Here is a 26810-nt window from a genome sequence, read left to right as displayed (position 1 = left end):
ATTTGGTGTGGACTTGCTTAGTTGGAATAAAAACCTGCACCCACACTGGCCCACACTGAGACCCCTGTTGTACGTGAAAGAACTTCCAAAGAATTTCCAAACTTTTGGTTTAGTACTATATATATATATATATATATATATATATATATATATATATATATATATATATATATATATATATATATATATATATATATATATATATATATATAATGTAATGATCTCATATATATATATATATATATATATATATATATATATATATATATATATATATATATATATATATATATATATAAGAAATTTAAATAAAATAATGACAGATAAGAAGATTAATTGCCATTTTTTTAAAGCTTTATTTTCATCAGCAATATTGGTTCTTGGTTTGTTTTGTTTTTTTATTCATGTGGATTCATTTTACTACAATTTCCAAAACACTTCAATATTTCTTAGGTGGTCTTTTTGATATTGAATAAATTCTCGGGTTTATAGGTTTGACTTGATTTAGTCAAGTCAAACAACAGAAATTAACTTTTTTATTATTATTATTAGAAATCTGGTCTTGTATTTATCAGTGTGAAATTTCAGGGGCACAAACATTTCTTATTTTGCTACAAACGCTGTTGTTGATGTTCTACAAAAGGAGCTCTGACAATTATGGAAACTATTCCGCAAATATTATGCGACTTCTTGGAAATCAAATTTGCGACTTCTCGAAAATTTCTTCAGGCAAATTGTGGGGTTTTGCGACTTCACGTTTCTGCTTAAATAAGCAGCACTAACGCTACTCCGTTTATTCTCCCAAAGTGATTAGTTTCCTCTAAAAGATATGAGTATGCTTGGAAAAGAATTGTGAATGTATCAGGTAAAATCACAAAAGTGCGTCAATCCACTCAATAATGCTCTAAAAAATTGCTTTTGTATTAGTTGCTTGTTGAAAATGTGCCCATTAAAAGGTGATCCAAGACTGTTCTGGAAATCATGGTCATGGTGAAATGTTCTGCCTTCAAAATGGAGATTTTGGTGTTGTCTCATTAAAACAAGGCAAGAAAAGCTACAGCTCTTTATAGCTACTACTGTATATGGACAAATGTATTGTGCAGCCTGATTTTCTTTCCATCCACATGTGGTTCTTCTCCAAACTGTTACCCCAAAGTTGGAGGCACACAGTTGTATTAAAATTTGAATTGTATTTGTCAAGTACGACATGTAGTGAAATTAAAAATAGAAATACAATATATTAAAAGTATAAGTCTAACAATAAAGTATACAAATATGGTTAAGAATTTATATATATTTATACACACACAATATGATGGATATTGACAGAAGTACAGATTAAAATGTCCCAATGTGATTTTCAATAACGTGTTCAGGTGCTGGTGTAAATGTGTGTATAGGATGTCTTTGGAGGTGGCTGTGCATTAAATCTTCCCATCAGTTAAACCAGGAGACCAAAACTGTTCCAGCATGACAGTGGAACATCTTAAATTGCCTGCTATAGAGTGCCGACTTCAACCTATTAAACACCATAGAGATGCATTGGAACTCTGACCATACTTTTCTCAGCCTACATCAGTACGTGACTTTACTTATACCCTTGTGACTGAATGAACACACTTCAAAACCAAGTGGAACATTTTCCCAGAAGAGTGAAGGTTATTATAACAGCATATGGGGACCAAATGTGGAATGGGATGTTCATAAACTACATACCAATCCACACGCATTTGTCCATATAATGTATATCATAAGCAATGACAAGAACCAGCTTGTCTTTCAGGCTGTAAAAGCTTATAAATACAAAGGTTTTCTCCATGAAGAAGTTCAAAATCTTTACATTTTGTACATTTCCAAATCCACATTCAACATGCAACTACTTTCATGCGAGTAATGTAGGAATGACATGAAGACATCTCCTGATTCCTTGTCAGCTTGCACGCTATCTCAGCTGTAGCCAATTCTCGTTGTGAATTATCACCGACTTGCGAGAGCAAATGCTTTGATCCGTGAAGCCATCTGGAGATCTTTACGTGTACACTTTGCTTCGGACTGAGCACAGGACAGAAATGAAAAAAGAAAAAAAATCTCATGTTTGGCTTGTGATTTAGTGACACTTCTGTTGCAAAGAGAAATGGATTCTGTTTTAAGTTTAAGAAGAGCAAAATAATCCTGGTTATTCTGCTATGGACTCTGGGTCAGTGTGTGAATGCCAAAGAGGATAACTCCAGCTGTGTGCCCCCTCATAAAGATTTCGGACCTTCCAAGAAAAGATGTCGACCCTGCAAGGATCCTAAGTCATCTAGAGACATACAAGCGCCAGTAAGGTCTCACTTCATGAAGATTTTGGACATTGGACTTGAAGGTTAAACAACCTCTTAATCAATACTCAATATAACATTCTACATATGCTGTTTCTCTGTCAATGAACATTTAAAGGTATTTAATCTATGATGATTTTAGATGTTGACCAAATTTATGAATTGCTCACGAACACCAGGTTCCACAGCTTTAACTGACCATAAACAGGTAGTCTTAAAGGTTTCCATTTTTTTTGGCCGATATGTTTTGGCTTAAAATATTTCTGTAGTTGAGAGTCAGCATAAATGATCATTCATTAATAACCGTATGAACTCCCGCACTCTTTTTCTCTCTTTATTAGGATTTACATGTAGTTGCTGTGGTATTTCCAGACTCCACTGTTTGCCAAGGTGCTTGAAGACATTATGGGTAAAACGCATCAGAAAGGTACGCTTAATCCTTGCGATTATACAGTCTAATGTGATCCTTACTAAAACTCTGGCTTTTAACCTGAATTTGGTTTCTTTCACAGACAAAAAAGAGAGTAAACAAGAGAAATCAAGGGCTGGCAGTGATGTACCCACTCCCCTACAAACTACCCACAGTGGTACAGTCTGGTATTTTTCACTTTGACCAAACAAATGACTGTAAACCTGTAATAACCGAAAGCTTATTACGCCCTTTGGGGTGTTTCACAGAGCCATTCAACTGGGAAGAATATTTAAAGGAGACTTTATCTACGCCAGCACCGCCCAGCTGTTTCAGACAGGTATGAGATCCAGCTGCTAGAAAATGCAGCAGATTTAGTTTGGCAACAAATCCAGAAAAGCATGCTAAATTGTACCTTTTTTTTCATACTTTGCTTGGTATTAATATCTTTCACCTGGCATTTTAGATCTACAATATCTATAAAGAAAAATGTACGATTATAGGTTTATTATTGGAGTGGAACCAACCCCAGCCACTCTTAGTGCCCCGGATAAATGGGGAGGGTTGCGTTAGGAAGGGCATCCAGCATAAAAACATGTGCCAAATCAAACATGCGGATGATCCGCTGTGGCGACCCCTTATGGGAGAAGCGGAAAGAAAGTTTATTGGAGTGTAAACTGTAAAGGTGTGAACTAAAGGAAATCGTACCAAGCTGGGGTCAGCCATGTTACAGCACCCCTGGAGCACATAGAGTTAAGGGCCTTGCTCTTGGGCGCTAAAATGGTAGCTTGGTGATACGAGGGCTTGAACCCCTGACCTTCCAATACCCAGGGCCTTAACCACTGAACTACCATTTCCCCAACAATGAGCAGGAATTAAAGCACTCCTGAGACCTCCTGTGCCACCATTTTGCTGTTTGGACAAAAAGCTAAAAACTGGAGAAATTCAACTACATAGTTATCTTTTCCAGCTGTATCCATAAAAATACGGTTTACATAGGTTTGAGTAGAAGATTTTGGCTTGCTATAGAGCTCTGACCCTCGACCCCCCCCTCCTGTCCACCACCCTCCTGTGGAAGAGTAGAGGTTATTACAACAGCAAGACTGGAAACTAAATGTGTAGTTGGAATTGAATTGAATGTTCGAAGAGCAAATAGGCTCTTTTGGTGAGGTGTCCACAAGATCTTGTCCATATAAGGTGTCCATTATGGCTGATCAAGGGACTGATGCAGGATTGAAAGAGTAGGTAAAGATCTACAATATCTTTCTATCTCTTACTTAATTCTTAAACAATGATTTATTGCGAAGGCTATTAAAAGCTTAATATATTGTGATTTTAGGCCTGGCCCATTTTTTTGTCTATCGGTATGTTTGAGGGTACCACCCTAGTGACAATGTACTATGGTACAGTTTAGTACCCTTTTTGTCATTAGACTTGCAGTCAGGTTTTCTAGACTCTGGTTTAGCCTTAAATAAGTTAAACTGGTATTGTCTTCAGTCCAGGATTCCTCCCACAAACGTCTTCAAAGTGGGTATGAAACTGGAAACGTACGATCCTCGCAACTCCACCTCTGTGTGCATCGCCACAGTGATGGGGCTAATGGGAGCACGTCTGCGGCTGCGGTTGGACGGCAGCGACAGCACCAACGACTTCTGGCGGCTGGTCGACTGTTCTGATATTCAGCCAGTCGGCACGTGCGAGAAGAGTGGAGACATGTTACAGCCACCGCTAGGTAAGATTCCAGTAACGTCTAACACAAGGACCAAAAGCATATTTACTCACTGACATGGTGAGGTCTTTTGTAAAGAGTCAGTGTCAATCTTTTGTGAAGACACATAAGGATTGGGACTCGGAACTAAAAGTAATTTTTCTGTCATTATGTGGATGTTGTGCTTCTTTGTAGGTTTCCGAATGAACGCATCATCATGGCCCATGTTTCTATTAAGAACGTTAAGTGGAGCAGAGATAGCACCAGCTTCTGCATTTAAAAAGGTGGGTGTAAAATATGCTGGCATCAGATTTTGTTCCACTTTATTCCTCATAGCACCTGAAGCAACTCAGTATTTGTTCAGAATATATTACTGTAACCCGTTCATTCATAATGTCCACACCTATAGAGTGCCAATTTACGACTTTTTATTATGTTGTCCAAGATTAAATCCTGAGAGCATTATAATAAATTGACACAACGTTGTAGTTGTTTCTCAGTTGTTATGAAATTTTGGCATTGTTATCACCAGGGTCAATGGCATGAGAGTCTCATAGTTAGCCACAGGAGTGTGTGACAAGATGGTTTAAATCAGGGTCTGTTTTTTTGTTTTTTTTTAATTACAGTCCAAGAATGAGGGGGAAAAAAGGTTCACACACAAGGTTCTTGGAAAAATGCAAACAGGGATATTTTAAAATGTTAAAAATCGTACAATTGTAAACACAGTCATAGGGGAAAAAACAGAACGCAATGAACACAAGAAACATTGGAGCGGTGGAGCCATCTGGTGGACAATTGCAGCAAAGCCCTGATATCCTAAAAGATTGAAAAAAATTATTATATTTTTTTTGGTTTGATTATTTTTTTTTTCTACCCTGCTTGCAGTCTGAAAACCATTAGTTTATGTTCAGAAATGATGCTTGGATGTTAACAAAATGATTCCTGTTTTATTTGTATTATTTTTTAACAATTTTATGCATACTGTTTCAATCCTTTATTAAAGACAGAATCAAAATGAATAGATTGGAATTAGTGTGTGAATGGGCTACAAATTGTGTCTATAATTCTATAATTTAATGGTAATACCAAAATTACTGTAAAACTGTGGTTATTATATTCTGGACAAAATGTGGCAATTGATATAAATCATTAACATTAATGTAAAAAAGGCAATAATCAGAGAATGCATTCTAAGCAATAAGCCTTATTTAGCCACCTGCCACCACCAAGAACAAGTCCAGACATGTGTGTTCTGCTTTAGACTCAAGCAGCTGTTCGCTTGAACCAAAAATACAGCCAACATTTATGGTTTTGTAATGTATTTGGGCTTAATAGTGACAATTTTTGCCGCGTACTTTACGACTGTGTGAAGTACATTTGATACATTTACAATGAAATGCTCAACATCCTTTATTAGGCTACAGGTTTCTCTGTGGGTAATTGGAAATTACCTTAAGATTGATAGAAGATTTTTGAACATCCTGTTCCACATTTAGTCTCCATTTGCTTTTATCAGAATCTCCACTCTCCTGGGAAGGTGTTCCACTAGGTTTTATAGTGTGCTTGTGGAGATTTGTGCTTGTTCAGCCACAAGGGGGTTAGTAAAGTCAGGTACTGATGTTTGATCATGTTCAATAGGGTTGTGAGATCTTCAGCTCCAATCTACTGTATGCAAACCATGGGTTCATGAAGCTCCAGGGATGGGCCTTCTTGTTCATTCTGCATACAAAGACATCTCGTACAATTGTGTGCCTTCAACTTTGGGGAAGAACAACTTATGGCCGGAAAAGTCGGGGTGGCAGACAGACAGACAGACAGACAGACAGACAGACAGACAGACAGACAGACAGATGACAAATAAGGGACACAAATAGATGGAGTGTGTGACATTAAGTCTCTGGATCAGAAGGTCACAAGTTAAACTCCCAGCAACATCACGCTGCCCTCATTGGGCCCTTGAGCAAGGCCCTTAACCCTTAACTGCTCAGTTATAAGTTTTTTCAGATAAGGGCATCAAGGGCCAGATGCCATAAATGTAAATGTGTGTGCTACTCTTAGACTAGTTAGACTTGGTTATAGCAAACAGAATTAATCGATGCAAGTAAATGCGAATTTTTGTCACTTTGGACCGCCAAAATATGGAAAACCCACTATTATGCCCACTATATATATAATTGTTTTGTTAGGAGCCGCTCAAGCCACTGCAAAACCACTTCAAAGTGGGCATGAAGCTGGAAGCAGTGGACCGGAAGAACCCGTGTCTGATCTGCCCTGCCACCGTCGGACAGGTGCTCGGGGACGATGTTTTCGTCACGTTCGACGGCTGGCGTGGAGCCTTCGACTACTGGTGCAAAAACTACTCCAGGGACATCTTCCCCATCGGCTGGTGTCATCTGACCAACCACAGCCTCCAGCCACTTGGTACAAACTGTGAGTACATGGGATTTCCCCTAGATGGCGCAAAAGATTTCTTTTTATGGGTTGGTGCCTAAATCTTGCATTTAAATTGGGTTATTGTTAGAAACAAACGTTTTCGTTGGTAGATTGAGTGAGAATTTTCTAAAGACAAGCTATGTGTCCACTATTGCGATATTCAAACACCATGTTTCAATTACTCTGGACATTTATTTGCCGCTCAGCTGTCCACAAACTTTTGTCTATAAAGTGTACCTTCATTGGCATGTTGTCCTAGCTTTAATATCCATTGTGTATATAATAAAGCATATATATCCATGGTACCAATTTTTTCTTTAATGCAAATGCTAAAAATAGATTTAAATGTATACATGCATAGTTTTATTTAAAGTCGGACCTTTACATCATAAGGCAAATTAACTATTAGGTGGTTTAAATGCACACCCTTAACAGCAAATTCTATTCCATTTGGTTTCTCTGCCTGAGCCACTGATTGAAATTCATAGTAATTACAGAATAATACAGTATGCTTTAATATGAATAACTGAATATTCATATGCTGATGCTTTAAGCAGCCTCCACCTACGTGCATCTGTGACCTTGAGCTAGAAGAAAAAGGTGTGAATCGGTCATACGTGGATCTCTCCCTTTCGTTTTTTCGAACTCGCGTTCGCAGCCTAACCAGCTCTTGCTGCACACTTTGAACGTTAGGTGGTATGCTAGCTTTAAGTCCTGCTCGGATGTTTGTGTACACAAACTTGTGATGTGTGTTCAAGTGGTTTTGCTTGAGGAAAAAAAATAAACATTTTATTACTTCATTCTTTATACGGTATTAACAGCTACAAGACGCTTATGTATAAATGCAGTTTTACTGAACAAATCTTATACTCGTACATCGTGTTCACACTGGTGGCACCCATGACTTTTTATGGGTTTTTTTTTAAATCCACACTACGAACTAGAAATGTCAGAATTGGACGCTAGATTAATAGACTGCATTTCAATCTTTCTTTTTGCCAAACATCTCCTGTTCTTCATTACATTTTTCTATTTACACTATATGGAAAAGTTTATTGGGACACCTAACTTTTGCAGCCATATGTGCTTATTTTCCAAATTGTTCCAAGTTGGAGGCACACAATGGTACAGGATGTCTGGATTGGTAGCATTAAAATTGTCCATTTACTTGAACTAGGAGAATCAAACCTGTTCCAGCATGACAATAACCCCTGTGCACAAAGCCAGCTTTATGAAGATATACTTAACATGGGAACATCTCAAATGGCTTTCTATAGAGTTTTGGCATTAACCCTATTAAACATCTATGAGATGAAATTGGAATGCTAACTGCACCCCAGGCCTCATAACATCACCTACATCAAGTACCTGAGTTTATTAATGCCTTTGTGGGTGAATGATCTTCAAATCTTTAGAAGCCCACTCCAAAACATAGTGGAATCTTCTCAGAAGAATGGAGGAATGGAGAATATTGTTATTATAAAGTAAATTGGGACTAAATGTAAAAAAGAAATAATAATAATCAAGAAACTTATCTCAAGTGTCTACATACTTTTGTCCATATAATTTTTTTTTCCTCCCTTCCTTCCTTTTCCCAATCCTTTCTTCTTTTTCTGTCATTTCAGCCTTGCTGTTCATCATTCCTTCCATTCTCCCTCTCTCCCTTTCTTCCATCCTTCCTTTTTTGAACAATTCTTCCTTCCTTCTTTTCCCATCAATCCATTCTTTTTTTTTTCCTCTTGCCAGGTTTCCTTTCTACATTCCTTTTGTCCTTTCTAATTCCATCAATCCATCCTTCATTCCTTTTGGCCTTGATTACCTTCATCCGTTCATTCCTTCCTATTGTCAACATTGTGACTAGGTTTAGTTACAAACGCAGACAGTTTTTAATCAAAAAGTCCAGAGTCTGTAAATAAGCCACACAATAATAATATAGTATAATATTATATAATATTCCTCTTAATGCTACAGATTATATACTGAAATAGAGACATTAGCTGAACATCTTGGCACTAAATCTTTTTAACGGCGTACCCGTAACAGGCTACGCTTAACACACATTCCATGCTGATCCGCGCATATCCACGTGTTTCCCAGTGGGACGTAAATCAGGAGCGCTCTGTACTCGAATGCTTCCTCAGGCGTAAGCGGGGGTAATTGACGAGAACTGACCGTAACGTGTAGAGTGTGATGGATGGCGATGGTGGTCATGTGTGTCTGGTCGACCTCTTATCAGTCGAGCAATTTGCAACACACTTCCCGTCGTTTTCTTTCCTCTTCACTTCTTGTCCGACCGTGAAGGAAGTGTATTAATGACAAAGAGGATGCACCATTGAGGAACAGTTTCTTTTCTGGTTTCTGTTTCACTCGTTTACGCATAATGAACATTAAAAGTTTGAAATTGGTGTGTGGGTGTGCACGCATTTGCGTGTTTTTATTTATAGCGTACGTTCAAGGTGTCCAGATATAGTTTTGGCAAAGAAAACCTTCTGTTTGCCAAAAACCAGTCTCAGTAAAATCTAGCAGGTTTTTGCACGGCGAAGAAAGGAAGAAATGAACGGATGATGGAATTCAGGCAAAAAGGAATGAAGGATGAATTGATGAAATTAAAAAAGGACAGAAGGAAAGTGGAAAGGAAACCTGGCAAGAGGAAAAAAAAAACAAGAAATGGTTTGATGGGAAATTAAGGAAGGAAGAATTGTTCAAAAAAGAAATAATGGAAAAAGGAAGGCGTGTATAAAGGAAGGAAGAATGGAAGGAAAGCAAGGCTGAATTGACAGAAGAAGAAAGTATGGAAGGAAATGAGGGAAGGAAGGAAAGCGGGTAAGAAAGTAATAAAGGTTTGATTGATTTAACGATAAAAACGATGAACTGATTTAAGAAAGAAAGCACAGAATAAACAAGCTTTTGAAATGGTTTATTAATACCATTGATTCCAAATACTCAAAGTCTCCAGAAAAGCTGGTAGCTTAGGGATTAGTGTTTATTGACGATGACCTGGGAATAAGTTCAAGTTTGGCCTTTGACCAAGGTGCTTATCTTCAGCAACAATGGCTGATTCAGACTTTAAACTGCTAATAATCCCCATGGTATGATTATGCACAATGCAAATATCATGGTCCTGAAATGAGGACCCTGTAAAACAGGTTAACTAGAAACTGGTGTGTATATTTACTCTACATTAAACCATTCTCTATGTGTTCTTCTAAAACACATAGTTGTAAATAAGCAAAACGATTGTAATTAGACCGCTTCTGAGCCACAACCTACAGTAAGTGTCGCCGTTTATCTTCATTATTGAGTGCATGAGTATGCAAATGGGTTTTATTGGTTTTATCCTGCCGAGTTATTCAACGCTGGTGATTTTGAATTCATGTTGACATTATTATTAATAACTCAGGATGATAAAATATGTCGGAAAAACAAGATCGAGAAATATATCGGATCCCAATGGCGTTTTTAATTCCTTTTTTTTTTTGTATTTTAAAGGCGTCCGTTACTTCCAAATCTCCACCGTGCAGTGGGAGGGGGGAGGGCGTCTGAATTTGCTTTTCTAATGCATTTTGCATGAGCGGGCTTTAAGTGTGAATGTGGGTCATCGGTGTCACCTCGTTAGCGCGTTTTAATCGTGCCGATTTGTTCCCTGGCTATTTACAGCGATGGGCAGGATCCGTTGAAAGCAATTTGTTTTAATGCAATTTGATCGTTTATTAGAGAAATTCTCGTTCTGTAGTTTAATCCAGTTATTTTTTTTATTAAGTTCAATTCAGTTTTATTTGCATAACACTTCTGACAATGAACATCATCCCAAAGCAGTTTTACTGAATTACATAGATTTTAAAGATCACTTTAAAAATATATTATTCACTCCATATAAGTTTATCCCTTTAGGTTTACCAATAATGTAGCCAGTGGTGAAGATGGCAAGAAAAACTCTTTGAGGTGGTATTAGGACAAAACCTTGAGAGGAACCAGATTCGAAAAGAGAACACATCTTCATCTGGATGACCCAGAATGTCCATTTATTATAGTTCCATTAATGTTGAGGTTATCAACTGTTTCTGATGGACAGAAAATCAAAAACTGTTCATGGCAACTACAGCCACTGTAGCAGACTGTTTGTTGATTCCAGTCCTAATCCATCTTTATTGTTCTTAAGTTTAACTCTCAACAGTAATTTCACGGAAGTTAGAAGGAAGGAAAGCAAGAAGAAAGGATGGAAGACAGAAATGATGGAAGGAAGGAAGAAAATCAGGCAAGAAGGAATGAAAAATGAAGATGAAAAGCAAGGACATATGGGTAGATTGATGAAAGAAGGCAAGCCAGAAGGAAGGAAGGAAAGCAAGGAGAGATTGAGGGAAGAAAGTATAGAAGACAGGAAGGAAGGAAGGAAGGATGAAGAAAATCGGGCAAGGTATTGATGAAAGAAGAAAGCAAGGACACGTGGGTAGATTGATGAAAGAAGGCAAGCAAGAAGGAAGGAAGGAAAGTAAGGAGAGATCGATGGAAGAAAGTATAGAAGACAGGAAGGAAGGAAGGAAGGAAGGAAGGAAGGAAATCAGGCAAGGTATTGATGGAAGAAGAAAGCAGGGACAGATGGATGAATTAATGGACTGAGGCAAACAAGAAGAACAAAAAGAAGGAAGGAAAGCAAGTAGAGTTTGACATTATCCATCCATCCATCCAATTTTTTTACTAAAATTTTAAGTTGATTTAACAGTTTTTTATAAAAAGAAAATTCTCAGTCCTCTCATACTATCTATCTTTCTTTGTCTTGGTGTAATCCCTATCTTTCTTTGTGTTTCTTACAGTCCGTCAACCCCCCAAGCATTTGTATTTACATTAGATATTCAACCACCTGTGCTTTAGATTTAGTATTTCCATAGAGAATGGTGCAGGTAGGAAACGTCGCCGTTGCTACATGTTTGGGATTTACAATTCTGAGTGGATAAACCGACTCCCGTTTGACTTTAGGACAGTGTCTTTCGTGCCTGCTTTTCTTTGCCCGCTTATGGCCGTCTATCTGTCAGCCAGGTCTCTAAGGATTTGGGATCAGGCTTTAGGTTACAAAAGCCCACCCCCTCTTAAACCCCCTCATCCCCCCCCCCCCCCACACACACACACACTCCTTGTCCCAGGAGGTGTCTGGAGGGCTCTTAACCGCTTTACCCGCCTACCCAGTTACTAACGGGCATGTCTCAATCATAGCTTTTTATCCAAAAACAACGGGCAACAGGGGGTGCTCTGCTTTCTGACTTACATATTTCACCCTAAGGGTCCACCTTCGTAATTGTGGGGGTATTTGATACAGGCAAGTGTACGGACAGATCTTTTTACTCTCCCATGCTTTAGCAAACCTCACTATTGTGGATGGGGGAGGGGAGTGTAGAGTGGATCAGGTCAGGACATACCTGATAAAGAAGAACAGTAAAAAAAAAAAAAGTTTACTCCAGAATCTCATATTACGAAAAACGTATCGTGTTAGTCAGCAGAATTATGTTTTCATATGACCAATTTTTTTTTTCCGCAACTTATTCGCACATCTTTACCTGTTCTAAATGTACCTTAAATGAATACCTTTCAAGTTTTTAATATGTTGACCACAAATATGGATGCATTTGGCAAATGCATGTTTATTATTAATGAAACCAAATTCAACATACAGCATGAGGACAAATTATTCTTATGAACGTTTAAAAGTAATTATGGAGTTTCAAATGATGTAAAATCATCAGGACACCATATGGAACTTTTGCTATGTTTCCCCACGGACGGTTTTAATTGCCGGATGGGTGCACCGTGGTGGATTTTGGTGCTTGTTTTGAGACTTGCATAAGAAAAAAGTGTTTGGTGATGGAAAAAAAAAAAAAAGTGTTTGGTGATGAAAAAAAATATTTTTCGCTTTAGTTGATTTATTTAGTTATTTATTTTTATATCGGAGTAAAAAAAAGGACGTCGTAAATAAATGTTTGTTGTGTTGAACGTTTTAATTCGGCCTCTTTTTTATTTATTTATTTATATTTTTAATCAAAATGGTCAAAAAATTTTTATTAAATTTATTAAAAGAATTAAAGTGTCTGTGTAGTGCAAACATTATTAGATAGATAGATAGATAGATAGATAGATAGATAGATAGATAGATAGATAGATAGATAGATAGATAGATAGATAGATAGATAGATATTTTAAAAAGATAGAGAGAGAGAGAGAGAGAGAGAGAGATAGATAGATAGATAGATAGATAGATAGATAGATAGATAGATAGATAGATAGATAGATAGATAGATAGATAGATAGATAGATATTTTAAAAAGATAGATAGATAGAGAGAGAGAGAGAGAGAGAGAGAGAGAGAGAGAGAGAGAGAGAGAGAGAGAGAGAGAGATAGATAGATAGATAGATAGATAGATAGATAGATATTTTAAAAAGATAGATAGAGAGAGAGAGAGAGAGAGAGAGAGAGAGAGAGAGAGAGAGAGATAGATAGATAGATAGATATTTATTTTAAAAATATATGAAATAATTTTTATTATATTATCAAACATTAGATAGATAGATAGATAGATAGATAGATAGATAGATAGATAGATAGATAGATAGATAGATAGATAGATAGATAGATAGATAGATATTTTATACATATATGTTTATATTTTTATATAAATATTTCTAAACTATATAAAAAATCTCTCAAACTATTTAAATATAACACACTATTCTTCTTGGACACTGTTAATGCAAGTTCTCGGGCAGAGCTGGCCACGCCCACGTATCACATGCCCCGCCCTCTCTCCGCTCCCTTCTCCAAACCCCGCCCCCTTCCTAATTACGCGTCGCCCATTCAGAGCGCGCGCCGGCTCGGGCTTTGTTACGCTGCGCGCGTGTGTGTGTGTGAGCGAGAGAGAGAGAGAGAGAGAGAGAGAGAGAGTGTGTGTGTCAGCGGAGATTCGCAGCTGGCGGGGAAAAGCAAAACCTCGGTGAGAAAAGTGCGAGTTGTTTTTGTATTTCTTCTTCTTCGCCCAGTAAAGACGCGGACGCGGCGTGTGTGTAGGACTGGAGGAGGAAACCTGAAAGTTTTCGGGTGAGTTTTATTCCGCGACCGTTCGCTTCTTTTCTTTTACCGGTATTTTTTGCCTCTTTTGTTCCTGCGTGAGGAGGAAAAAAGCCGTGCTTCTGCTTGGAGCGTTTATTCCAGCAGGGCTGATAGAACATAATAATGTTACTCAGAACATAAGAGGATCAAAAAAACAGATGTAAAGTATGTTTATAATATTAATATCGGATTTGTTCATTTTGTTTCCATTTCCATTTGTACAACTTTCTATGGTGTTCATGTCAAAGCAGTCCGACTCACTTCTGAGTGTCATATGAAACCTTGTTTCTGATCACGTGACTTATTCTAATCTATCTATCTATCTATCTATCTATCTATCTATCTATCTATCTATCTATCTATCTATCTATCTATCTATCTATCTATAATTTGCAAAAGGGATAAAAATTTTGTATTGTTACTTATTATTATCGTATTATTATTATTATTGTTATTATTATTGTTATTATTGTTCAAATTTCAATTTTGTTTTTATTTACCAGAGGCATGAGGCAGCTAGTTTTGTCTTTACTCTAACATGTATAAATACACACACACACACACACACACACACACACACACACACACACACACACACACACCGCCAACATGTGGTTCTTGTTTTGGATTATGGTCTGGTTTTCTCTAACTCATCCAGCAGGCCAAATTGGGAATAGTGGAGCAATATCTAGAAACCAATCTCACCAATTACCTCACGGGTTGCTCTCGTACCCCTGTGTACCCCCCCCCCCCCCCCCAAAAGGCATCCGAATCCCCCAGGGCTCATGCCTCGGCGATTTTTGGCCCAGCGCCTGGCCAACGCCGGCTTCGCTCGCGGCCCAGAGGTCACCGGGTCACTTGGTGCGAAAGGCGGCCTGATCGAGTCCACATGTTTTCTTAACCAAGAGTTGACGAATGAACATAAACCCGATCTGTTTTCACAGAGGACGGAGCTTCGACGTGGTGTCGGGTGGGCGTCAGTATTTCTGACGATCCTATAAACAAAGTTATCGCGGCGATAGCACGTCTCTCCTATTCTTCATCCTCTCTCCATCTTTCTCTCCTTCCCTCCTTTATGTGTTCCTGGCGTGAAGCTCGGGGGAGGCGACCACGTGCGGCGCCCTTACGAACGCTCCCAGATGTACTTAGGAGAAGCTCGGGCGCCCTTTTAGCCCCGCTGAAATATGAGCACTTTATCTGATCTCATTTGTGATGCGGTGTACAGAGAAGAGAGAGAGAGAGAGAGGGAGAGAGGAAAGGAAAGGAAAGGAAAGGAGGGGGAAAGGGTGCTTTTGTGTGTTTTTCCACAAAGCTTCTCCTTGTGCCATTTCGCACCATCCGTTGATGGATTGGTTGACACTTTGAATTGCAGATATCTGATCCTCGGTGCACGCGCGTGGACGCGGGCCAGAAAGCCGAGGAACCGAACGCATCCGAGTCGTTTGATTAGTCGTGGCAGAAAGCTCAGAAGCCGAGATTAATATTTTAGCATCAGTCCCTACATGAAAGGGCTTTGATGAATTTCAGATGAACGACCCGCTGCATCCGAGCGTGTGATTTTGTTCCCCTCGCATAAATCCCTTTTAAAATCCAGCGTTTGTTTCGTTTGACTTCTTGGCACTAGAGTGCGTTCGTTGGAATCAAATGATCGGCTGTAGCTTTTGTTTGGAAGTGAAACAAAGAGAAAGGGAATCTGGTGATATGATCAGTAAACATATGGTTGTTAAATATATATATATATATATATATATATATATATATATATATATATATATATATATTTTTACAGCTGGGTGGCAACAGGAAACCGTGTGAAAATGCACGGCAGGCGCGAATCGGCCCTGTCTGTTTGCTGAGGAGTGAATTTTGATGTAGGGTGTGAAAACCCTCATGATCCGGTGTGCCAGGCGCCAGTGTAGAGTCCAGACAATTAGACATGCTGAATGTTGTTTATATGTGCCGGCTCCTAACTTACTCCGAAATCATTTACATGCACGTTTGTCACATGAAAACCGACTTCTCATTTATAGCTTATAAATATTATAGTTTGGGACGTCTGCAAAATAGCAACCATTGTGTAGTAAGTTATTAAGGCGGACAGAACCCATCTTGCCTGTTGCAAACTAGTCCTTAACGGCTGTTGTAAAAAGCGCAGAAACGGCAGATTTGTTCCATAAAAACTAAATAGGAAGTGGTAACTCGGTGCTTCAGATGTTGGACTTCTGGTCTGAAGGTTAGGAGTTCAAATCCCAGCACCACCAAGCTGCCACTGTTCCCTTGATCAGGCCATTAATCCTCAGCTGTTTAGGATAAAGTTGTCTGCCAAATGCCTTGTGACTGTATTAGCTAGTTTCCCCCGACTGATGATCCCGACCAATCAGATTCGCTGTTGTATAAAAGCATGGTCGTATTTATTTATTGATTTATTAATATATAAATTGTATTAATGGCAGCCTAATTTGTGTTATTTTCCTCGTTGCAGTCCCCAAGAACCCGCTTCCTCGTTCGTCCCCATCCCGATTGTGGCGCCGCTCCATGCAATCTCCGTACCAGCTCCCTCATCCCCTGCCCCCACTGCCCGTCCGGAAGGGGGTGCGGGGCCGCCGGCCCAAGAGCCAGACCATTGCCATGCTCAAGGCCATCCAGAACGGCCAGACGCAGTTGCAGGACAGCACACACAAGAGCGCCGAGCCTGAGCACCTGGAGCCCAGGCTGCACAAAAAGAGAGGACCCAAACCTGGCAGCAAGGTCCGAGTCCCAGGACGGTTACCTCATTAGCACACTATTGATGTCATGCAGGTTGAGCCGTCAGTAATGAAATGCAGAGATTCTAAGGATTTTCTGCCTATTTGTTAATGGAAAAAAAACACTGCATTCGTATCCAACATGAGAAAATGAAATTTGGCAGTTAGATAGGCAAATAATAGAGTAAATTAAACCACATCCAAAAGAAGGAATGCAAACTTTCAACCGCATTTCTTTACTTTTAATTATTGTTGTAATAATATCTTAGTAATATGATGATAACATTATACAGGCCACTATGCTGCATGCAATAATAAAAGGTGTACAAGGTGTTTAATATATTTGCACGACATATTACAGACCAGACAGCGGGACACAAAAGGACGTACTGTGAATCAAATCATTTCATTATAATAATAAAAAGAGCAGGAGGGTTCAAGCACAGCAATGGCTACAGTACCGTCTTTGCTGTCTCCGTAGGTTCTCAAAGAGGAAGTGAAACGAGCGCACTGTTTTGCTTAGCCTCATGCTACTGAGAGTCAATGTTGCTTGGCATGTCAGGAGGAATTACCCAAATGCAATGTTTATTCACCGTAAAGAATCAGTTCCTTCTGAGCGCTTCATTAACCACCACTCTGGAGGCCTAGAATGCTAAGGGTCCTAATTTAAACTGCGGCTCAGTGACAGCCAGGCCTTTGTCTGAAATTATTGACTTTTTTTTTTTATTTTTTTATTTCCTGCGTCTTTCCAGAGGAAACCAAGAGTTCTTTCTCCTCTCTCCAGCCCGTCTTTGTCCTCATCTGTCTCAGATGGCCGACTCTCCAGTCTACAAATGACCAAAGACCCTGGAGTGTTATCCACAGGTAAGGTCTTGTCCATTTACACTAATGCTGAGACTTATCTTTAACTATATATACAGTACAGACCAAAAGTTTGGACACACCTTCTCATTCAAAGAGTTTTCTTTATTTTCATGACTATGAAAATTGTAGATTCACACTGAAGGCATCAAAACTATGAATTAACACGTGGAATTATATATGGAATTATATACATAACAAAAAAGTGTGAAACAACTGAAAAATGTCATTCTAGGTTCTTCAAAGTAGCCACCTTTTGCTTTGATTACTGCTTCGCACACTCGGCATTCTCTTGATGAGCTTCAAGAGGTAGTCCCCTGAAATGGTCTTCCAACAGTCTTGAAGGAGTTCCCCGAGAGATGCTTGGCACTTGTTGGCCCTTTTGCCTTCACTCTGCGGTCCAGCTCACCCCTAAACCATCTCGATTGGGTTCAGGTCCGGTGACTGTGGAGGCCAGGTCATCTGGCGCAGCACCCCATCACTCTCCTTCTTGGTCAAATAGCCCTTGATGCCTTCAGTGTGACTCTACAATTTTCATAGTCATGAAAATAAAGAAAACTATTTGAATGAGAAGGTGTGTCCAAACTTTTGGTCTGTACTGTATATAATATATATATATACACCATTATAACATGAGCACTGATTTTCTATTAATCATGACAGAGGTTAGTGGGTGGGATATTTTAGGCAGTGAGAGAACCTTTTGTTTACAAACTTAAGGTGTTAAAATCAAGAAAACAGTTAAGCGAAAGGATCTGAGCGAGTTTGACAGCGGCTAGACGTCTGGGTCAGAGTGTTTCCAAAACCGCAGCTCTTGTCGGATGTTTCCCGTGTGCAGTGGTCAGTATCGGTCTAAAGTGCTCCAAGGTAGGAACAGTGGTGAACCGGCGACAGGGTCACGGGCGGCCGAGGCTCAGTGATGCACGTGAGGAGCGAAGGCTGGTCCGTGTGGTCCGATCCAACAGACGAGCTCTTGTAGCTCAAACTGCTGAAGAAGTTAATATTGTTAATGCTCGACGGGTCAGAACGGTTTGGGCAGCAAAAGAAGGGGCCCAACACAGTATTAGGCAGGTGGTTATAAAATCATGCCTGATCTAAATAACAATAAACATTTGTTTTAACTGATGCGCCAAATCTCGAATCAAGCCTCCAAATCCGGCAAGGTGCACACATCCGGCAATTAAAACCGTCCGTGTGGAAACACGGCAAAAAGTTCTGTTTGGTGTCCCTCTGACTTTTAAATGACATAACACCACAATAACTTTAAAACATTTACACAAATCATTTGTCTTCATTCTCTATGTTGAGTCTGGTTTCACTAAAAATAAACATACATGATGGAGAAATCGGTGGAGAATTGTATTGCTCAATTTGGTTGAAAATGTAAATAAAAGAAATTTCTTGGAGATGTCGAATCATAAAATATTTTCCCTGATTGTCAAACCGAACTGAGAAACAAATCACCCCTTGGCTCTTCTCCCATGACCCCATTTTGAGACCCACCGACGTGTAAAGGAGCGGCTGTGCTCCATTGGTCTTCTTATTAATATGTATGTACATTAACGCTCAATCTTGTATAGCAGCTTGTATGCAGCACAGCGTGTGTATCGCCGTGGATATAACGGTGTATGGATGTAATCATGTAATGCATTATGTATGTTGTGTTATACATTCGGTAGGATGAGTATAACGAGTGAAGAGAAAAACGATTTAGATTTTGGAATTCTGTTAAATATGTATTTAAAAAAAATGGATTTGGTGTGTTTGGTTGGTTTTTACGGGCAACCAGTTCACTGTATCTCCCAGGGTTTATAAGATGAAATAGCTTTGACATCAGAAGGATTATCACTCCAGAGCCGCCACCGCCAATACACTCCTGTGTGAATCGATTTGACCTTTTAGGTCATTCCACATTGACAAAGCGGCGTCACTGGAGGTGGCGCATCGGTTTCTTGCGGTTCGTAAATAAGTAAAGTTTTTCCGGGTTGCCTTGCGCCACTTAGATCAGCGGTCCCCATTTTTTGTGCCACGGACCGGTTTAATGTGAAACAATATTTTCACGGGCCGGCCTTTAAGGTGTGGCGGATAAATACAACAAAATAAAATGATATGACCGGCATAAACACTGGTATTTTCTAAATATAATAATAAAAAGCTTTTTTTTTTTTTTTTCATTTTGCTCATTCAGAATCAGATAATAAATTCAACGGAAATGATGTAGGTTATGTATTCTTTCTTTGCGGCACCGGTACCAATTGACCCACGGACCGGTGCTGGTCCGCGGCCCGTTGGGGACCACTGACTTAGATGACAAATCGGATCCCCTGTTACAGCCGGTCTTTCTCTTTCTGAAGTGTGTGTGTACGTGAACAAGCACGGCGAGTGCGGCCCGCACCTGGACCGCAAGCTGATGCTGCAGCTGCCGGATCATTTCGGGCCCGGCCCGGTGAACACGGTGCTGCAGCACGCCGTGCAGGCATGCGTGGATTGCGCGTACCAGCCCAAAACTCTCTTCGGCTTCCTGCAGTCGCAGTCAGACGGCGGTGAGATCATCAGAGGTAAGTGTGTGTGTGTGTTTGTGAATGAATCCCAAAATGAAATCGAAAGATTCCTAATATAGTTTCACAAGCCAAAATTCAATAACTTCTCTGTGTATTCCATATGCCCCTGCTTATACACCGCCAAGCCTGTGTGTGTGTGTGTATGAAATATAACTTTCCTAGATCAAATTGATTCCGCCGATATGAGATTTGGAAAGCTCGCGTGTCCGTCTGAATTAATACGAGAAAAATCGTATCAAGAGTATCTGCTCAGTGTGTTTGTGAAAGGAAGCCTGTCTGGGCAGCGCTGATGGTAATCAAGACTGACATTGTGTGTAACCTGGTTAGGAGCATTAGAGTGGGCCTCCTCTCAGGGGGAGCATATACGTGGGTGTGGGTGGGGGGGTGTGTGTGTGTGTGTGTGTGTGTGTTGGTGCGGCCATCTGTTGTGATGGTCTGCTTCCTTAATTTAGCCAAACCCTTACAATTCGACACCGGCAAAAGCGACAAAGGAATCTCCCCTCGTATCCGCGAAAACGCACAAGAGGACGGCTGCTAAAACCATACACGCATCTCCACTCGAAAGTTCGATCTGAGGTTTGATGTTTGTTCTGCATGCAAATCAACGCTCCACAGATTGATCCAGCTCGGTAACATTCAAATTACATTCGCAGGGAAAACTTATTTGCATGCAGGCAGTGTCGCGGCCCCTCGAACAGCCGGTCCCCGGTTTAACCCTGAGCTCGGGTTAAACGTCTGGCCAGAGTCTCACGTTCATGTATGGGACCTCAAACTATTGTCCAATTTGTTGATTGGCTGAGAGAAATTACCCACAGGGGTAAAAAAGTGTGTGCGGAGTACCCTGAGATTGACCCAGGGGTATTCTAGGATAGACTTGGGATCTACTCCAGCTGAGACCAAGATAAAGCGCTTAATCAAAGTGAGTATTTGAATGGGATTGTATCATGTCCTTATGCAAATGATATTGTAAGAAACAGGGAGTAGTAGTTACTCTAGCGTGTGTGTAGGTGATCAGGCAAATCAGTAGCAGTCAGTGATGGACAAAGTACACAATGTACTTGAGTTTAAGTAGAGACACAGTAGGTAAAATATTACTTCAGTAAACGTGCTCCCTTTAAACTTTCACTTGTCCAAAGTACTATGATGTAACATGGTTATAATGTTCCCACTATCATTTTTGCTTAATCTACTCATTTCATGTGAAAAGACCAACGTTACTCTCAGCACACCAATCTGTTAATCGAATGATATTAATGAGTCAAACACTGATATCTATTCGATTTATCATGAGCCCAAAATCTTGAAAAAACAAACGCTTTAACCAGATACTTGACGCTATTCGATGTGATAAAGGAGTCGAGTGCATCCAGTGCATGCGTTCCCATTTCCATTCAGTCCTGTATAACTTTTCACAATGTATTTTCCCAGTTCGCTCCGAGGGAGGGATCCATTACGTCAAGTTACCTCGAGCTTCAAGCGCTTCGTTCGTGCTGCGCTTCCTCGAGACACTGTGCCACCATTTGCAGTCGGACAACCTGTTCAGCAGCCAGCCGTTCAGCCCCCTCACCGCTAACGCACACAACGCCTACGACAGGAGCAAGTCAGGTACGTGAAGATGCGCACGGGAGAGACTGAGGCAGCATGACGACGGTATTTTTGTTTGCTAACTAACCTCACGTGTAGTATGTGGACACAAGTATTGGTACCCAAACTCACCAGAAAGTTGGAGGTGCACAATTGTGTGGAAGAAGGTATTGGATAAAATTTTCCCTTGAACTAGGGGACCCAAACCTGACAACACCCAGAACATTTATTTCATTCTGCGATCGTTAAAATATTAAGATACATTTAAAAAAAAAAGAACAATTAATCCACGTACGGATCACAGATTAGTAACTTTACAACCCCCTTGTGGCTGAAGCACCACAAATCTCCACAATCACACTACAAATTATGGGTGAAACATCTTCCCAGAAGAGTGGAGTTTATAGTAAGAGCAAATGGGACAATACATTCTAATCAGGTGTCCACAAAGTTTTGAAAAACCGCAACTTCGGACTCGTCATTTTGCTTAAAGTGAGAAACATCAATTCTTCTATTTTCTGTCTCGCAGTGAAGGAAGAGAGCTCGGAAGCGGTATCTATAGTGCGAGGCAGCAGACGCTTCACAAGAGACTCCTCCTCCTCCTACAGCACTCCGACTCCTACAAACCCACCCAGAACAGACACACACCCTTCAGAAGGTATTTCCCGGCATCACAGTGTCTTCATTCTTTAGATTGGTTGGAAGTTTGTTTGTTTAGACATTGGTCATTGTTTGTTCGTTTTTTTCATTCCTGAAAAATTCCACTGACGTTTCCTCGTATTACCGCTGCAATCGTACATGTAGCGATTTTGCGAGCAGTTTTATGCTACTTAGAGACGCAGCTTAACAAAGAGCCGAGCGAGCGCATTTTTTTTTGGGCTCACACCCCGGTGCATTAGCATTTAAGTTAATTGCTGTGATAGAAGGGTTTCCTGCTGCTGCAGCAAAAAAGCCCATGGCGAGAGTTCGCCGTCTCTCTGCTTTCCCTCATTAAGCGTCGAGCGCTTCAGCATTCATCCGCTTCGAATCCCCCGCGCAGCCCCCCGATGCTTAATTAACGCGCCCGCATTGCTACCTAATTAAGTGCCGCAGACGGTGTAAGACCTTTGACAGCCTTTGGTTTGGTTCGATTTGGCTAATAATAGTGAGAATAAAAAATAAATGAATAATAATAATAAATAAAAAAAGGGAAATGAGCCCCATTGTTCTTACCAAACTATAATTGTTCACTGAAGTCTCCTTGTTACTGTGAAGCAATAGCAAGAAAGTGAGTACGTAGTTATGTCCGGCTTTATTCCCGCAGAAACGGACCCCTCGGAAAACGGCGTCTCTGCCGATCAGCATTTTCCCGAGGAGCCCATGGACACGGCGCCGTCTCGGCCTCCGGCGCCGCGCGCTACAAACGAACATCGGAGTCCGGCTGCGAACAGTCCGCAATACACTCCTCAACCCCCTCTGCGCCGGGTCAACTCCAACCCATCGGAGATGGCCACCACACGCATGCTCAGACGAGTGGAAGGTACGCTATGTAAGAAAGCTTGGATTTACAAACATTTCCTGTACAGACATGAATCAAGCTGCGTGTGTGTGTATGCGTAGTGCCTTGTGATAGTATTCAACATTCATTAATTGAAGCCATTTTTCATGTAAAACCAATGCAGGCTTCATATAGCATTTTTTAATTAGTTTCAAAATTAGTGGTACAATATTGATTGTGTGTGTGTGTGTGTTTGTTCAGCTGCCAGCTCTACCACCGGTCCAGATCACCAGACAGCTGAGCGAGAGACGTCCAACCGAAGCCCGTCCTCGTGGAGTATAGAGGAAGTGATGCAGTTTGTCCGGGACGCAGACCCTCAGGCCCTCGCACCTCACGCCGAGCTCTTCAGGAAGCACGTAGGCGGTTTTCTGCACACAATCTAAAATAGCTAGAATTTACTGGCCCGTCGCGTTTCTTTTCAAAAGCTGCGCCAGTGCACAATTTTCCAATTCGCTTTTGGGTGTTTTGTGCTTGCAGGAGATCGACGGCAAGGCGTTAATGCTGCTGCGAAGTGACATGATCATGAAGTACATGGGCCTAAAGCTGGGTCCTGCTCTCAAACTGTGCCACCATATTGAAAAACTGAAACAGGGCAAACCGTAACCGGCGGCGCTCCATCACAGCGCAACGTCCTCCAGCGGGGGGCGCCCGAGTGCAAGTACCCCTCGCAGTCAGAACAGACGGATTCGCTCCAGACCCTCGTCCGCGGATAAAGTTCGAGCTTATTAAAATACGTCTGGTCGAGATGTGGACCACAATCATAAAAACGAAGCAAACCGTTCAAGAGAGCCAAAATCGTTTTTTTTTAGACTTCACGGGGTCCTAAACGCCCCTCTCACTACACCAATTCTATACAGGATTCATTTTAGACGCGAAAGCGGGTGAAACTGTGCCACTACCGACCTCAGCACCTCCTTTTGTGAGCAGGAAACAATGCAGGAACTATTCAGCAGCTGGACTAAGCTGAATTCCCAAAGGATTTTCTTTGTTCGCGTGGCAGAACCACGCCGACGGAGTACTCTCTCTCTCCCATTCAATTTCAAAACCGATTTCAATATTGCACAGAATGTGATGGACCATCATGTATCAATTAGAAAAATCCGTCGCACAATTCTGATAAAAACAACCACTAATCCAATCATAATTCGAGCGACGTTTTTCGACCGATAAGAAATACATTTATTGCGACGTCACAACAAAATCTTTGGCAGCTATCCATTTTTCCATCATCAATTATAGTATCAAATATCGTATAAATTCCAGGGTCAATTATACTAGAAGGATTGCTTGTTTTTTTTATTTTTTTTTTATTTATTACTCCTCAGGATGCCAGGTTTTTCTAGCTAGTCATTAATATGGTTTATAATCATTTTTGTTTGGATAAATCAAAATTGTTAACTATACAATATACCAATGTTTTATATACGGGTTAAAGGTTGTGAAAGACGTGTGTAGGTTCAGCTCTTATGCAAGAGCTCCTGGTTGACCCATGGACATTTTTTTAATAGCATATTACATCAAATTAATTCATACGTTGATTAAGAACAAACACGCACGCAAAAAATTCCAAGCGATCTCTCGCTTTATTTGTGTTGTTTGCATACAGTTTCATGTTTCTGTGTTTCGATGCTATTTCAATCTTAATAAGCACAATGCTGCTTTAAGATAAAAAAAGACAAAAAAAAATTGTGTATACTTGTATATGCGTGGTGTTAGTTTTTTAGCGCATCCCATGACCTTTCTGTTCTCAGGTTCAAGTTTTGTATACTTTTCTACAATACAATTATGGTCACATTTCTTTTATTATATATTTTGCTGGAATAAAACTTGAAAAGAGGGTTTATTAGACCTCATTGAAAAGCATAGCCATTTCCAGTACCCCGCTTTTTAAAAAAAAATAAAAATGTCTAAATTATACTGTTTATATTGTTTGCTTTTTAGATAGCTAATGTGGACAATATTTTACTAGGCACCTGATTGGCTGTTATAATAACCTCCACTCTTCAGGGAAGATGTTCCAATAGATTTTGGAGTGTGGGTTGTGAAGATTTGTGCTCACAAGGGTGTTCGTAAAAAATAAGTCAGTGCTCCAGTTCATCATGTTCAATAGAGGGTTGAGTTAAAGCTCTGTAGCAGGCCATGTTAGCCGTATCTTCACGTTTAGCTTTGTGCACAGTGGCATTGTCAAGTTGAGTCTTGAAGTTGAATTGAAGGGAAAATCTAATTTTAAAGAAATACACATGACTGGAAAAGCCAGGTGTCCCAATACTTTTGTAAACACAGTGCATATCGGTGCAATAGGTTTTAATCCTTTGCATTCGCCGTGGATCATCTCCAAGTTGAAAAATACCCGTTGGCAGATTCATTTATTCAGGACATTTGGTAAAAACCTGTTCTTATCTTAGTATACAATGAATAAATCCGTTCCTATGACTGAGCCTCGATAGTCTGTATTCCTAATCCTAATGGAAAATTTAAGTACTTGCACAAACATTCCAACGCAATATCAGATCACAGACAGGGATGCAACGCCAAGATGCATCTAACTGCTGGACACCCCCTCCCACACACAATCACATGGTGTATTGTAAGTATATATATAGCCATATTGAGTATACTTAATTTCCCTTCCTTTCAGAGTTTCATTGAAAAAGTGCCATTGCTGTTCATGAGTGGATCATGAGGACTGAGGTCTTAAAAAGAGCAGATCTGGCGGATCTGAGATCAGTGCCTGATCAGACTATCAACAATGCAACCAGGTTGGAAGTTATCCGGCATTTTGAGTTAAAGTTCTAAACAATATCTCAATCATGAATCTACTTTTTAGGAAGAAATGTTGAATGCTTTTTTCTTGATCGATGCTTGATTACTTGTATTGTGAGAATTCACTCTTTTGCTTGACACCCCTGTTCTGTAACATTGCTCCTGTGTCAGGTTTAATGCCAGAACTGTTTTGTGCCTCTTTGTGTTTCAGTGAAGGGAAATTCTAATGCAACACATCCTATACAAAAGGCTAATAGTCAGGTGTCCACAAACATTTGACAAAATAGTTCCAGTTATGACTTCCATTGTAGAGAATTTGGAAACAATTGATGCCATTAACGGTCACAAATCATTTTTAAAAGCAGATCAGATCTAAGAAGATTTTGAGAGTTTGAGCGTTTTTATTGGCCCTTCCCTTTCAAGACGTTACACTCCAGCTAAAAGACCCATCTTGGCCAGAACACCTAATATTACATTTCTCATTAGCATCTAGTCCATGTATGAATTAAACACAAATGCTCGGCTAACATTTTCGTTTATTTTCGTGCGGTTTCATACCGGCGTCGTTTGTGATGTTTAGTTTCGGGGTTTGTAGGAACTCGTAGCTACGTTAACTCGTCATTTCGACATGGTCTTGGGAAACCGAAAGAGTCGTAAAGCTTAGCTCATCGGAGCATCATTTCCTCGCTGCGCTTGTCGTTTTGCATGCGTTGTTAGCCAACGACTCGACGCCGTCAATAACTGGCCGTAAATTTGGCGTTCGCTTAAATCCTTGGAATACAAACGCGATGTCTGA

General features: G+C 40.2%; 2 protein-coding genes across 2 annotated transcripts in view; one reads left to right on the top strand and one right to left on the bottom strand.

The window, feature by feature from the left end:
• The window catches only part of cdkl5 (cyclin dependent kinase like 5), an 83473-nt gene that overhangs the window by 51821 nt on the left and 4842 nt on the right, over positions 1 to 26810 (bottom strand). The window lies entirely within an intron of this gene.
• On the top strand, positions 4249 to 25166 carry scml2 (Scm polycomb group protein like 2). The gene is made up of 11 exons (XM_083550707.1): positions 4249 to 4462; positions 4634 to 4722; positions 6625 to 6868; positions 16447 to 16712; positions 17461 to 17572; positions 19924 to 20127; positions 21559 to 21735; positions 22244 to 22372; positions 23018 to 23242; positions 23453 to 23607; positions 23729 to 25166. The coding sequence occupies exons 1-11, from the start codon at positions 4264 to 4266 to the stop codon at positions 23852 to 23854; spliced, it is 1926 nt and encodes a 641-aa protein (XP_083406833.1). The 5' UTR covers positions 4249 to 4263; the 3' UTR covers positions 23855 to 25166.

Source organism: Silurus aristotelis, assembly GCF_946808225.1.
Source record: "Silurus aristotelis genome assembly, chromosome: 9".
Classification (NCBI taxonomy): domain Eukaryota; kingdom Metazoa; phylum Chordata; class Actinopteri; order Siluriformes; family Siluridae; genus Silurus; species Silurus aristotelis.
This window is presented reverse-complemented; position numbering and strand designations above follow the sequence as displayed.

Excerpts from the sequence above, each read along its gene's own strand:
- scml2 (XM_083550707.1), top strand. The coding sequence starts at position 4,264 with ATGAAACTGGAAACGTACGATCCTCGCAACTCCACCTCTGTGTGCATC. Across the intron at positions 16,713-17,460 it reads GACCCAAACCTGGCAGCAAG|AGGAAACCAAGAGTTCTTTC; the intron begins GTCCGAGTCCCA and ends GCGTCTTTCCAG. Across the intron at positions 22,373-23,017 it reads AGACACACACCCTTCAGAAG|AAACGGACCCCTCGGAAAAC; the intron begins GTATTTCCCGGC and ends TTATTCCCGCAG.